At 43.4% G+C, this 12731-nt stretch overlaps 1 protein-coding gene across 7 annotated transcripts in view; it reads left to right on the top strand.

Moving 5' to 3' along the window:
* The first annotated feature begins 2116 nt into the window (after window positions 1–2116).
* The window catches only part of LOC106572365 (histone deacetylase 7), a 69172-nt gene continuing 58557 nt past the window's right edge, over window positions 2117–12731 (top strand). For 3 of the 7 annotated variants that reach the window (XR_014380676.1, XM_014146440.3, XM_014146434.3), the window contains exon 1: window positions 2118–2439. Coding sequence is in view for 6 of the 7 variants with exons in the window: in XM_014146440.3 (XP_014001915.1) it covers window positions 2421–2439 (19 nt within the window). In the remaining variant the exon portion in view is untranslated. Of the gene's footprint in view, window positions 2440–12731 lie in introns of all 7 variants that reach the window. The other 4 variants (XM_014146436.3, XM_014146443.3, XM_014146438.3 and 1 more) reach the window with 3 other exon arrangements.

Raw genomic sequence — 12731 nt, 5'->3', positions numbered from 1 at the left:
GATTGAAAGATTAAGTCATTTATGAAATACTGTACATTCTCCATCAACGGCACAGTTGCATGGTCCCAGTTGTTGGACGTAAACATTGCATAAGAAGAACATGTACATTCATTCCACATCTCTTTCAAAACGGTGTACATTGTAAGCAGGGCTACAGGGAGTCTAGACTTAGTGCCTCCTCTCTCCTGACAGTTGGAGAGCAGCGTTAGATTTAAGGCTTAGCAGAGGGGTTGGTAAACAAAACAGAGGGGAGAGGACACAGATCAATCACTGCAAACATCACACATCCACATCTGTAGGTGTTTGTGTGTGTGTTTCGGTTTGTGCGTGTTACATACCCACTCTAGTAGGACCTCAGCCATGCATTTAGTCATGTTAATGATAAACACATTCACTGTATTTGTGTGTGTTACATACCCACTCTAGTAGGACATCAGCCATGCATTTAGTCATGTTAATGATAAACACATTCACTGTATTTGTGTGTGTTACATACCCACTCTAGTAGGACCTCAGCCATGCATTTAGTCATGTCAATGATAAACACATTCACTGTATTTGTGTGTGTTACATACCCACTCTAGTAGGACCTCAGCCATGCATTTAGTCATGTTAATGATAAACACATTCACTGTATTTGTGTGTGTTACATACCCACTCTAGTAGGACCTCAGCCATGCATTTAGTCATGTTAATGATAAACACATTCACTGTATTTGTGTGTGTTACATACCCACTCTAGTAGGACCTCAGCCATGCATTTAGTCATGTTAATGATAAACACATTCACTGTATTTGTGTGTGTTACATACCCACTCTAGTAGGACCTCAGCCATGCATTTAGTCATGTCAATGATAAACACATTCACTGTATTTGTGTGTGTTACATACCCACTCTAGTAGGACCTCAGCCATGCATTTAGTCATGTCAATGATGAACACATTCACTGTATTTGTGTGTGTTACATACCCACTCTAGTAGGACCTCAGCCATGCATTTAGTCATGTTAATGATAAACACATTCACTGTATTTGTGTGTGTTACATACCCACTCTAGTAGGACCTCAGCCATGCATTTAGTCATGTTAATGATAAACACATTCACTGTATTTGTGTGTGTTACATACCCACTCTAGTAGGACCTCACCAATGCATTTAGTCATGTTAATGATAAACACATTCTCTGTGTTTGCCATGCTGCTCTGCCGACAGTGACGCACAGCATTGTTTTATTTTTCCAGAATGAAATTCATCTGGCTTGAACAGCCTTCATAACCTGCAGCCAATTTATCAAGTCGTATTACATTAATGAATGTTTCTGTATGTGGAACTCTGCTCTCTAGTTTGATCCACAAAACTGCAGACTAATTAGTCAAACTGACCCAGTCAACAGTTTACTAACAATTAGCTAATCATCCCATCTACTATCAGCTCTCCACAGTGTGAGACGGGCAGCTCCACAAGAGACATGTTAATCCATGTCCCCCTGGTTCACCTTTCCCCCTGGAGAAGAAATTGAATTAGGGTGAAATCCATCCCCTTGTGTGTGCAGTCAGACTGGGGACAGAATACTGCCTGTTGTGGCCCAGCAGGAAAGGCTAAACAGGGAGTACTGGGGGAGCTACTGTTATCACAAGATATGATTTGTGTGTGTGTGTGTGTGTGTGTGTGTGTGTGTGTGTGTGTGTGTGTGTGTGTGTGTGTGTGTGTGTGTGTGTGTGTGTGTGTGTGTGTGTGTGTGTGTGTGTGTGTGCATTCCTAGCAGTGAAACAGTGATGTTGGTATACAGTAGGACAAACAGCAGGGCTAAAGATCTCTTATCTTTACCATTGTTGTTTTGTATATCATTGTTTGCAGTCGAGGCATAGTTTGTTTTCCATGTGGATGTCATTCTTTTTGCTCTTTTAAATGATTTTTGCATCTGTGTTTTGCCTCCTGATATAGTGCTTCCTGCCATTGTCTTTAGTAGACTGCCTCCGGCCCTCTCTGAGCAGTGCACGTCCCTCCTACCTTAACCCCCCCCCCCCGCCGCCGCCGCAGCTCTGCTCTCTCACTCACACCGCTACACACATCGCTACCCACACTCTAATCCTCCCTTTTTCTTTCTCTACTCTCCGCTTCAGCTTCTGATGCAACTCTGACATAAGCTGCCCCAGAGTCAGCAATGGGGGGGGGGGCAACGGCGTACAGGCTGGGCATACGTGTGACTGTGTGTGTGTGAGAGAGAGAGAGAGGGAGAGTCCACCAGTCAGCTCAGAGTGGTTCATCTCTTTCTCCCACTTCCTCACTCTCTCCCTCTGTGCCTTTTGTTCCCGCCCCTCACTTTCTCCCTGCTAGCCTGGATAGAGGGAGCTGACACTGTGCCTGCCTGCTGTGGACTGGATATGGCGTAGAGACACCCTGACGCTAACCAAACTGGATGTTCACCCTACGAACTGGTAAGACCCTGCTTCAGCTCTACTCTAACTGTGATAGTATGCACTAGAAAAAAAGGATTCCAAAAGGGTTCTTCGGTTGTCCCCCTTTTGGATTCTATGTAGAACCCTCTGTGGAAAGGGTTCTATATGGAACACAAAAGGGTTCTACCTGCAACCAAAAAAGGTTCTTCAAAGGGTTCTCCTATGGGGACAGCCGAAGAACCCTTTAAGGTTCTAGATATAACTTTTTTTCCCCACGATTGTGGAAGGAGAAAGTCTCTGTAGAAATGCCTTATTTTGTGTGTGAGAACTGGCTGTTAATATAACAAGTCATTGGTGTAATAACTTTATGTTCTATGTAAACTTTTATTTTTTTAAGTCCGTGCTTTAGATATTAACTTTGTACCCAATAAAAGTGCTCTCTCTATCATTCTCGCCCTTTCCCTGGCTTCTTTCCCTCTCTTCTCTTCTCCCCCGGCTCATTATGCATCCCCCTGCTCATGTTACCGGCTTCCTCCTGTGGTTTTCAGCACAGGTTTCTCCTCTGCTCTGAGTGTGCTCCCACGCTCCCTCAAAGAAAGGAAGGAAAACAATGAGAAGCGTCTGCGGAGCCACGAGACAGAGCTGCTTTAGTTTGGCCTGTGTCTTTAATAGAGTGGAACATTTAAGTGTGGCTTTTTTTGTTGCTTGTTTTGTTGTTTTTGGAAGAACGTTTTCTTTTTGGGGCAGAGGGGTGAGAAAATTGGAAACAGACCCACCCACACTTTAGTGAGTCAGCCTGCATTTGTGGAGTGTTAACTTTAAGAGGACAGAAAAATTGTCGAAGAGAGGACCTGCTAAAGGCAGAGGGAATTTGTCTTTGGTTATTCTGTTGATGTCACTTAATCCCCTTAGTTTACATGTGCTTAGGAACCAGAGAGGAGGGTGCTCTGGCCTCTGCCATGGGCTTTTTTCAAAGGGAGGGAGTGGCTTGTGTTCATCTGGGACAATCCCAAGTGCTGAGTGCTGAGACCCTGTTCCTCACCCTGTTCCTCACCCTGTTCCTCACCCTGCTCCTCACCCTGCTCCCCACCCTGCTCCCAAACACTGTTTCCCTTTGCATACACAACTGTTGGAGGGGTAGCAGAGTTAACTTGACTGTGCGTAGGCTGGGGGAAGTCAGTGCATATGTTATCATAATAACACCAGGGGTTTGTTATGGCGATACATACAGTATTTAACCACCTTGTCACTACAAACTCAAAATCGATCACTCTCCACAGTGAACCGCATGCAGATTTGTTTTACGTTCATATACTGTACAAACAGACAATCTCAAAGAATGCTTTCTATCAAATCTTAGTTGTTAGATTTGTGTATTTTTGTCACCGACCGTAACAAATACCTTAATCAGGCTGATAATGTGGCATGCACCTCACTTTAGAGTAGCCTATCATTAGAGTAGCCTATCATTCCCTGTCCACATCCCACATCCACTCTTTGATCCTATCAATTTATCTAACTTTCTATCCATGTAGCCTTTGTCTTCTCCCTCAATCTGACTTGCTGTCTGTCACTCATCCATCTCTCTCCCCAGCCCTCTTCCTCCCTGCTGGAAGGGCAGCCTGTGTAGTCAGTGATAAGGGGCAACAGCAGTAGCCCTTCCTGTCCTGGCAGGAAGTGTTGATTTCCACTCTAGTCTCTGGGCAACCCTGTGCTGCGTCCACTGGGAACCTCCTTCCACTCTCAGCATGTGAACAGCTCGCAACACACATGGATACACATGCACACACACTCACACACGATTATTTTGATCAGAGTGGCTGTGATTTCATGCCCTACTGAGTAACACCTCATTCAGACTGGAGGTAGCATAGTGGTGTGGAGGGTGCACAGTGGCTGTGTGTGCTGGGTCTGAGCTGTGTCTATGGCTGTAGGTCAGGAAGGGTTAAGGGGTCACAAGGAGCCCAGGAGCAGGAGTTCAGAGCAGGATATCCTGTCAGGATATGGTTCTCTCTCCCCTCTATTCCCAGGCACGGGGGGCTGTGTTGGAGCTTGGAGTCAAAGCTGAGAGTGAAGGCAGGGGGCAGGGTGGGTATTGGCCTGGTGTAAAATGTCCCTCATGTTTCAAAACACATGGAGCGACACAAAGTTTACACATTGCCATCCAAGGGTTGTGTATCTATGGCAAACTTGTTTGGCGTATTTGATGTTGAACAATAGACAATGGTAGGCCTGATTAGTGCCTAGTAAATCAATATGGAAGTTGGGAAATTATAGCCTACCTTTTGTTTTGTTTGGTATTCCAGAGATATTCTTATCCCTGTGGAGTCCACATGAAGTCTTTAAGTGAAGAGGTGATTCAGATGAAGGGGTTGAGAGGCCAGGGTTGAGAGTAATGAGGTGGAGTTAGAGGGGTCATGGAGAAGATGAAGCTACAGGGCAGCAGATGGTCCAGAGGAGACAGATAAAACACTGGGGTGATTTCCTATCTTACTGCCTGCCCCCCTCTGGTGATAGACTGTAACTACAGATGCTGAAATTCAGGCCTGATAACAAACAGTGTTGATTGTTACAATCAGAAAGTATTTTAACTTAGTACTCGTGTGACATTTTATATAATTCTAGGTACATACAGTTATCACATACAAGGACTAGATAGGCAACAGTTTCCTTGGCATCATACAAGTAACCGATGCAAAGAGAGACAAAGGAAAGACAGCAGGAGAAAGCGTGAAAGGCTGTTTTTGGATCTCCGTTTCCAACACCCACCTCCTTTGTCTTGTTATCGTTGAGAATGGTGTGTTGAGATATGAAATCTCATTCTGAATGTCGTTACAGATATTTTGGTGCCCCTCTGGGATTCCCCCTGGGCTATTTTGTTCTCTCGTACCATATTGATATTGTCTACAAAAAAAATGCATGAAATCAGTGTCAAGTTCCATTTGAGTAGGAGATTTGCTTAACTATTTTTTTTCATGACAACAGTTGAGGTTGATAACTGTTCTAGAGAGACCGCCGCTTGGGCTGTTTTGGTTGGTTTTGGAAAGTGACTCGATGAGCCTGGTGGGGTACTGAGTGTGAACAGAGCTGCTGATAATGTCGAGGATGAGCTGCTGTAACCAAGACTTTCCAGTTGGGCCTCTGACACAGCCGTATGTTTCAGACGCTCGCTCTCACACACCCGCCCACCACGTTAGTGAATAAATGGACACTAAAAAAAACATGGAAAATGTGTTCTGCGTGTCCCTGTGAATTTGTGTGTATGAAGTGTCTGATGTACGTGTGACGGATAAGCCAGGGCCAACTGACATACAGTATGCTCACCATCATGCGCCTAATTGGTGTCCACTGCAGTTAGTCATGTATGTGTACAGGGATGTTTTGGTTTCTGTACTGTAAGATGAAGGGATACTACTGTAAATAAACCTGATGGAACTTTGCCTCAGTGACAGGATTTTACCGAACTGGTTCTGGTTCGACTGTTTCTTCATGTAGCCATATAACAGAGAACAGAGTGCATCGTTTTACTACAAACAGTGTGCACAGTAGTTTGACCATATTGTGCAGAACCACACACAGGGTTAAGAGGAGAGCATTATATTTGTTTTATCATAAAACCAATGAAGAGCCCCAAAAAATGGCCCATTCTTAACCGACTGAGCACTTTTCTCATTTAAAACGTGTAACATGGGATTTCCACCAAGGTGCTGAGTGCTTGGCAGAGAGTTGAGATTCTTTGCCAGGCCTTACTGTTGTACAGAATGTGATTTAGTCTTGCAGCAGCATTGAAATATTGGCTTGGTGTAGATGTGGAATGACTCACAATCCTGTACTGTAAACCCAGACCACACCCTACCTCACTGCTGCTCCCTGCTTTTACAAAGCTAGCACACCCTGTTATCCAATTTCTGTCAACCTCTTTCAAACACACACACACAGTACACGCATGCACACACAGACATGCGACTCCACCCTTCTCTAAACTTCCACTGATCTCATTCTCAAAAAAACTGTCACTGCATAAAAATCCCTTCTCTCTCGCTTGCTCTCTCTCTCTCTCTCAAAATACTGTTAGTGTTATAACTGTATGGCTGGTTATAACTGTATGGCTGCTTCCATAACTCCTTATCCAATATTCATCACATTCCTGTTGGCTTCTTAAAGAGAAGGACCATGCTGGTCACTGGGACCTCACAGCAGACGCTCTACTCCCTCCTCTCCCTTTCCATCTTTTAGTTTCTTTCTCTCACACTGCAGTAACAAGGTAGAAGCCTATCAATTGACATACACTGTGTACAAAACAGTAAGGATATCTGCTCTTTCCTTGACATGACTGACCAGGTGCAACTCAATATAAGGAAGGTGTCCTTAATGTTTTGTAAGTGTATATTTCTCTGTTTCACGCTCCCACGGGCTAGTGTTTCTGTTCAAGGATATTTACCAGGAGGTTTTCTGCATATAGTCACTACACTACTGATACTATTCACACCATTGTGTATTGTGTTTCATATTGGTGAACTGAGTCATACTCCACAGATTTTAAAATTATCTCATTTATATACACTCAAGTAAATGCACAGTACTGAATTTTCATAAGCAGACAAATGCATTCTGTCCACACATGTAGCTAACATAAAGCCCAACAGTGCCTTGATCTAAACAGCCTCATGAAGTTTGATTCAGTGGAAAGTCTCTTAACAGCTGGTCCACAGAACTCTAATGTAGTTACATCTGTTTCTATATTGAATTAAAATGCTCGTAATTACCAACTTGCTGCTTTAGGAGGACTTAGTGCCTCGGTTCTCTTTTAAGCACAGAACAGAAGTGGTTCTCTTTTAAGCACAGAACAGAAGTGGTTCTCTTTTAAGCACAGAACAGAAGTGGTTCTCTTTTAAGCACAGAACAGAAGTGGTTCTCTTTTAAGCACAGAACAGAACAGAAGTGGTTCTCTTTTAAGCACAGAACAGAACAGAAGTGGTTCTCTTTTAAGCACAGAACAGAAGTGGTTCTCTTTTAAGCACAGAACAGAAGTGGTTCTCTTTTAAGCACAGAACAGAAGTGATTCAAGGCAGGAAAACATATTTCACACTAATATATAGATGAAAATTCACAAATGTAAATTCTAAAAAGCTCTATTCAGGAAGATACCCATTCACAACCATGTCTATATTTAAATAGTGAGAAAACAACATTTTTATTATTTCTTAAACCATATACACTGAGATGCTGAATTACTGTGGATATCTCTTATCTTGATCATTTGTTCAGTGGTGATGGAGTAGGCCTACAAGGCATAATTTATACAACAGAATGTTAAGTTGTGTGTGTGTAAAGATCAATTGAGAGGCAGGGTGTTACATGAGTTGTGGTAAGCTGCAGGCTGTCTGCCTGACATTTTACACTAAACAACAACCACCACTGTTGGCAATCTCTGGTCTCCCGGTAGCTGAACGCCACATCGAATCGGATTAAACTCCCTAAATGGACGGCTTTATAGCTATGCTACCCCTTCCCTGGTCATCTTGATCAGACATTGTACTAGACATCAGAAAAATTAAAAGTCCCTGTTTGTGAATGAGTGTGTGCGTGTGTTTCTGTGTGTTGGAGACAAGAGTGTAGAGTAGATGCATTGAGGCCAGGGCAGGCAGAGAGAGATGTAATCGGATATAGTTGTTTCATATGACCGGGTTTGCAGGCTGGCTGGCATTCAGGGGCCAAGAGGTTTCAATAAAGGTCACAATGACAAAGACACACTGTGCTTGTGTTGTGTGTGCATGACTGACTGAATGCTGACATACACTTCTGTATATTGTATGTGTATGAAGGTACACTACCGGTCAAAAGTTTTAGAACACCAAGGGTTTTTCTTTATTTGTACTATTTTCCACATTGTAGAGTAATAGTGAAGAGCTCAAAACTATGATATAACAAATCAAAATATATTTGAGATTCTTTAAATAGCCACCCTTTGCCTTGATGACAGCTTTTCACCCTCTTGGCTTTCTCTCAACCAGCTTCATGAGGTCGTCACCTGGAATGCATTTCAATTAACAGGTGTGCCTTAAGGTCATTTGTGGAATGTATTTCCTTAATGCGTTTGAGCCAATCAGCTGTGTTGTGACAAGGTAGGGGGGTATACAGAAGATAGCCCTATTTGGTAAAAGACCAAGTCCATATTATGGCAAGAACAGCTCAAATAAGCAAAGAGAAACAACAGTTCATCATTACTTTAAGACATGAAGGTCAGTCAATGCGGAAAAAAAGTTTCTTCAAGTGCAGTCGCAAAAACTACCAGTGCTATGATGAAACTGTCTCTCAAGTGATAATGGCGCTGGAGAAGGCGGCAGAGGTTTTACGTGTCCCCAACAGATAATTTTTTTGTTTGTTTATTTGTGTTTTTTGTAACAGATTTTTTAAAATATTATTTTGTACATAATGTTGCCGCTACCGTCTCTTATGACCGAAAATACCTTCTGGACATCAGGACTGTGATTACTCACCACGGACTGGCAGAATCCTTTTTTTCCTTTAACGAGCCCGACGCGAACGATATACTGCTTTCTCGGGAACGGGCCCAGATCCTCGTGATTTGCATGAAGAGGAGGCAGAGAAAAAGGGGCCAAACGGCAGGCTGCCTTCTGAGAATTCCTAGGTGATCGAATAAAACCCCCCTCTTCCTTCCATTCCTGAGCAAACTTGCAATCTTTGGAGAATAAAATAGATGACCTACGCTCAAGATTAAACTACCAACAGGACATTCAAAACTGTAATATCTTATGCTTCACGGAGTCATGGCTGAACGACGACACTATCAACATACAGCTGGCTGGTTATACGCTGTACCGGCAGGATAGAACAGCGGCGTCTGGTGAGACAAGGGCGGGCTATTTATTTTTGTAAATAACAGCTGGTGCACGATATCTAAGGAAGTTTCGAGCTATTGCTCACCTGAGGTAGAGTATCTCATGATAAGCTGTAGACCACACTATCTACCTAGAGAGTTTTCATCTGAATTTGTCGTAGCTGTTTACATACCACCACAGTCAGATGCTGGCACTAAGACAGCAAACAAGAAAACGCTCACCCAGAGGCGGCGCTCCTAGTAGCCGGGGACTTTAATGTAGAGAAACTTAAATCTATTTTACCAAATTTCTATCCGCATGTAAATGTGCAACCAGGAGGGGGAAAAAAACTCTAGACCACCTTTACTCCACACACAGAGATGCATACAAAGCTCTCACTCGCCCTCCATTTGGCAAATCTGACCATAATTACGGTGAGGGAAAAAAGTATTTGATCCCCTGCTGATTTTGTACGTTTGCCCACTGACAAAGAAATGATCAGTCTATAATTTTAATGGTAGGTTTATTTGAACAGCGAGAGACAGAATAACAACAAAAAAATCCAGAAAAACGCATGTCAAAAATGTAATAAATTGATTTGCATTTTAATGAGGGAAATAAGTATTTGACCCCTCTGCAAAACATGACTTAGTACTTGGTGGTAAAACCCTTGTTGGCAATCACAGAGGTCAGACGTTTCTTGTAGTTGGCCACCAGTTTTGCACACATCTCGGGAGGGATTTTGTCCCACTCCTCTTTGCAGATCTTCTCCAAGTCATTAAGGTTTCGAGGCTGACGTTTGGCAAGTCGAACCTTCAGCTCCCTCCACAGATTTTCTATGGGATTAAGGTCTGGAGACTGGCTAGGCCACTCCAGGACCTTAATGTGCTTCTTCTTGAGCCACTCCTTTGTTGCCTTGGCCATGTATTTTGGGTCATTGTCATGCTGGAATACCCATCCACGACCCATTTTCAATGCCCTGGCTGAGGGAAGGAGGTTCTCACCCAAGATTTGACGGTACATGGCCCCGTCCATCGTCCCTTTGATGCGGTGAAGTTGTCCTGTCCCCTTAGCAGAAAAACACCCCCAAAGCATAATGTTTCCACCTCCATGTTTGACGGTGGGGATGGTGTTCTTGGGGTCATAGGCAGCATTCCTCCTCCTCCAAACACGGCGAGTTGAGTTGATGCCAAAGAGCTCCATTTTGGTCTCATCTGACCACAACACTTTCACCCAGTTGTCCTTTGAATCATTCAGATATTCATTGGCAAACTTCAGACGGGCATGTATATGTGCTTTCTTGAGCAGGGGGACCTTGCGGGTGCTGCAGGATTTCAGTCCTTCACGGCGTAGTGTGTTACCAATTGTTTTCTTGGTGACTATGGTCCCAGCTGCCTTGAGATCATTGACAAGATCCTCCCGTGTAGTTCTGGGCTGATTCCTCACCGTTCTCATGATCATTGCAACTCCACGAGGTGAGATCTTGCATGGAGCCCCAGGCCGAGGGAGATTGACAGTTATTTTGTGTTTCTTCCATTTGCGAATAATCGCACCAACTGTTGTCACCTTCTCACCAAGCTGCTTGGCGATGGTCTTGTAGCCCATTCCAGCCTTGTGTAGGTCTACAATCTTGTCCCTGACATCCTTGGAGAGCTCTTTGGTCTTGGCCATGGTGGAGAGTTTGGAATCTGATTTATTGGTTGATTGATTGCTTCTGTGGACAGGTGTCTTTTATACAGGTAACAAGCTGAGATTAGAAGCACTCCCTTTAAGAGTGTGCTCCTAATCTCAGCTCATTTCCTGTATAAAAGACACCTGGGAGACAGAAATCTTTCTGATTGAGAGGGGGTCAAATACTTATTTCCCTCATTAAAATGCAAATCAATTTATAACATTTTTGACGTGTTTTTCTGGATTTTTTTGTTGTTATTCTCTCTCACTCTTCAAATAAACCTACCATTAAAATTATAGACTGATCATTTCTTTGTCTGTGGGCAAACGTACAAAATCAGCAGGGGATCAAATACTTTTTTCCCTCACTGTATATCCTCCTGATTCCTGCTTTCAAGCAAAAATGAACTAGATCAATAAAAAAGTGGTCAGATGAAGCAGATGCTAAGTTACAAGACTGTTTTGCACGCACAGACTGGAATATGTTCCGGGATTCCTCCTATGGCATTGAGGAGTACACCACATCAGTCATTGACTTCATCAATAAGTGTATCGATGACGTTGTCCCCACAGTGACCGTACGTACATAGCCCAACAAGAAGCCATGGATTACAGGCAACATCCAAACTGAGCTAAAGGCTAGAGCTGCCGCTTTCAAGGAGCAGGACTCTAACCCGGAAGCTTATAAGAAATCCCGCTATGTCCTCCGACAAACCATCAAACAGGCAAAGCTTCAATACAGGACTAAGATTGAATCGTACTACACTGGTTCTGACGCTCGTCGGATGTGGCAGGGCTTGCAAACCATTACAGATTACAAAGGGAAGCACAGCCGAGAGCTGCCCAGTGACACGAGCCTACCAGATGAGCTAAACTACTTCTATGCTCGCTTCGAGGCAAATGGCACTAAAACATGCATGAGAGCACCAGCTGTTCCGGGAGACTGTGTGATCACGGTCTCTGCAGCCGATGTGAGTAAGACCTTTAAACAGGTCAACATTCTCAAGGCCGCAGGGCCAGACAGATTACCAGGACCTATACTGCGAGCATGCGCTGACCAACTGGCAAGTGTCTTCACTAACATTTTCAACCTCTCCCTGTCCGAGTGTAATACCAACATGTTTTAAGCAGACCACCATAGTGCCTGTGCCCAAGTACGCTAAGGTAACCTGCCTAAATGACTACCGACCCGTAGCACTCACATCTGTAGCCATGAAGTGCTTTGAAAGGCTTGTCACGGCTCACATCAACACCATTATCCCAGAAACCCTAGACCCACTCCAATTTGCATACTGCCCCAACAGATCCACAGATGATGCAAAGCTTTCATCAAGGCAAAGGGTGGCTATTTGAAGAATCTCAAATATAAAATATATTTTGATATACACTTTTTTGGTTACTACATGATTCCATATGTGTTGTGTCATAGTTTTGATGTCTTCACTATTATTCTACAATGTAGAAAATAGTAAAAATAAAGAAAAACCCTTGAATGAGTAGGTGTTCTAAAACTTTGGACCGGTAGTGTATGTTGGTAGGTTAAGGTTCTATCTGCATTTTTGTCAAAATGTAATTATTGACGTAGCCTTGTTCTGTTCAATGTTCTCTACCTATATAGTTCTCTAAAAACCACAGTTCAAATTGCTGACACCATTCAAACCAATGAGGGTTCGGAACTTTGAAGCCAGTTATCTCAGAATCATCTTTTTGCAGATAGAACCTTATATATTTTAGATCCCTGTGCCATTGATTTCTGTGCAGTTGTTTTTGTTCAGTTTTAGCATGGTTTCAATCCCTTTCGACTCACATGATTGACTT

This window comes from Salmo salar, chromosome 15 (genome assembly GCF_965601325.2).
Source record: "Salmo salar chromosome 15, fSalSal1, whole genome shotgun sequence".
In the NCBI taxonomy this organism is placed as follows: Eukaryota; Metazoa; Chordata; class Actinopteri; order Salmoniformes; family Salmonidae; genus Salmo; species Salmo salar.
Note: the sequence above shows the minus strand (reverse complement) of the source record. Positions and strands in the feature narration are given on the sequence as shown.